The following is a 2,267-nucleotide window of genomic DNA, read 5'->3' as shown; positions in this document are numbered from 1 at the left end:
GGACTAGTTATTCAACTTAGCAAGAATGAAGAATCCCTGAATACCTTTTCTCTTTGGCCTTCTAACTATGCAACTCAAAATAGTTGAGACAGTGACCATAAAATGCTTATCATGTCATGCACACACACTGTTGAGAGCATGGAAATGGTTTTGATTCTTTTGATATATCATTCTATTATTGACCATATGGTTTCACTAGTACTAGTGCTTTACTAGTTATGCTATCTAGTGGTCCAAAATTACGGGTCATTTCTGAAATTAACTTCCATAATTACGCATTGTTTTAGAACAAATCGTGTCATAAAGTCCCACCCTAAAAGAGATTTATGTGACAAGCCAAACAGTGAATGAAAAACAACATAATCTATCTCAACTTGAAATGCGTGTTCTCATTTGTTCCTCAGTTAATCTTTGTGTGAGTTGTAGATGACAAAATGGACAAGAGTTGGATGACGATAAATAAAAGGTTGACAAGTAAAGAGTATCAACAAGGGGTGAAGTCATTCCTTGATTTTGCTACGGCAAATGTAGGCGTAGATGATGAAATTAGGTGTCTGTGTGTCGATTGCATTAATGGCACAAAATATAGCAGACAAGTTGTGTGGATGCACTTGATCCAAAGAGGAATGGCATCTTCGTATATAACTTGGGTGCACCACGGGGAACATGTTCCCGTGTCTCGTCCTAGTGTATCAAATGACCAATGTGGAGGTAGTGGCGAATGTATGATAGATATTGATGATCCGCCCATGGATGAATTGCCTATTATGTTGGAAGAAATTTACATGAGTGGTCTTATGGATGATCATACCGACGAGGAACCTAACGGTTTGGAGAGGGAGGATTTGCATAAGTTCACTAGGTTATTCGAAGATGCACACGCAAAGTTTACTCGACATGTGAAAAGTTTTCCGTGTTATCATTCGTCATTAAGATGCTTCATGTGAAGGTGTACAACAAATGGAGCAACAAGTCATTCGATATGGTTATGCAGGTATTCAAGGACATTCTACCAGAATGTGATCAAACAGTTCCATGGACACTCTATGATGCTAAGAAGTTCTTACGTGACTTGGGTTTGGGATATGAAACAATTCATTCGTGTAAGAATGATTGTGCACTATTTTGGAAGGAGAGTGCTAATTTGAAGAAATGCCCTACATGTGACGCGTGTAGATACAAGTTGAACGACGATGGTGGTAAAAAGATTCCACACAAGGTATTGCGATACTTTCCTTTAACATCGAGGTTGAAAAGGCTGTATATGTCCAAAAAAACAGTCACAGATATGAGATGGCACAATGAGAAGCGTGTGGATGATGACATATTAAGGCACCCGGCCGATGGTGAAGCATGGAAGGACTTTGATAAGCAGCATCCTACGTTTTCTGATGACTCTCGAAATGTAAGGCAAGGGCTGGTAACAGATGGTTTCAATCCATTTGGAAATATGAGCACATCATATAGCATGTGGCTCGTAATCTTAATGCCTTACAATCTCCCACCATAGAAGTGCATGAAAGAGCCATATTGCATGATGTCATTGCTTATTTCCGAACGTTCGGCACCTGGAAGAGACATTGACGTTTACTTGCAACCATTAATAGCAGAATTGAAGAATTTGTGGGAGCATGGTGTGCAAACATATGATGCATCGAACGGGCAAATGGTAATGTAGACCATAAATGACTTCCCTGCGTTCGGTAACATGTCAGGGTGGAGTACAAAGGGTTACTTGGCTTGCCCTACTTGTAACAATAATGCATCGTCCTAGGGATTACGAAGTAAAATAGGGTATATGGGTGCTCGTTGCCACTTGCCTGAGAACCACACTTGGCAAACAAGTAAGCTCTTCAATGGTCAAACGGAGCATAGGTCCAAACCTTTGGACTTATCGGGGGACCAAATACTAGAGCAAATTGATTCTGGGACTTACAAGCCATATGGAAAGCACCCACAAAATCGAAAACGACAAAGGAATGAACATCAAAATTTGAATTGGAGCAAGAGAAGCATTATGTTTGACTTGCCCTATTGGAAAACGTTGAAGTTTCGACACAACCTTGATGTCATGCATATTGAAAAGAATATATGTGACAATGTCGTTGGGACACTTTTGAGCATATATGGAAAGAATAAGGACACTGACAAAGCACGCTTAGATTTGGAGGACATGAAAATACGTAAAGAGTTACACTTGAGGAGGCGTTCTAATGGGTCCTTTGAGAAGCCTCCCATATTGTACACATTGTCTGTGAAAGAGAGAG

General features: G+C 40.1%; 1 protein-coding gene across 1 annotated transcript; it reads left to right on the top strand.

Annotated features, from left to right (window-relative positions):
• The first annotated feature begins 434 nt into the window (after window positions 1-434).
• LOC145799857 (uncharacterized) lies at window positions 435-1,510 on the top strand. Its single transcript, XM_082889490.1, has 2 exons — window positions 435-899; window positions 950-1,510. The coding sequence occupies exons 1-2, from the start codon at window positions 435-437 to the stop codon at window positions 1,508-1,510; spliced, it is 1,026 nt and encodes a 341-aa protein (XP_082745616.1).
• The last annotated feature ends 757 nt before the right edge of the window (window positions 1,511-2,267 follow it).

Source organism: Camellia sinensis, chromosome 9 (assembly GCF_055761805.1).
Source record: "Camellia sinensis isolate YWXY chromosome 9, ASM5576180v1, whole genome shotgun sequence".
Lineage (NCBI taxonomy): Eukaryota > Viridiplantae > Streptophyta > Magnoliopsida > Ericales > Theaceae > Camellia > Camellia sinensis.
This window is presented reverse-complemented; position numbering and strand designations above follow the sequence as displayed.

Excerpts from the sequence above, each read along its gene's own strand:
- LOC145799857 (XM_082889490.1), top strand. The coding sequence starts at position 435 with ATGGACAAGAGTTGGATGACGATAAATAAAAGGTTGACAAGTAAAGAG. Across the intron at positions 900-949 it reads ACGCAAAGTTTACTCGACAT|GTGTACAACAAATGGAGCAA; the intron begins GTGAAAAGTTTT and ends CTTCATGTGAAG.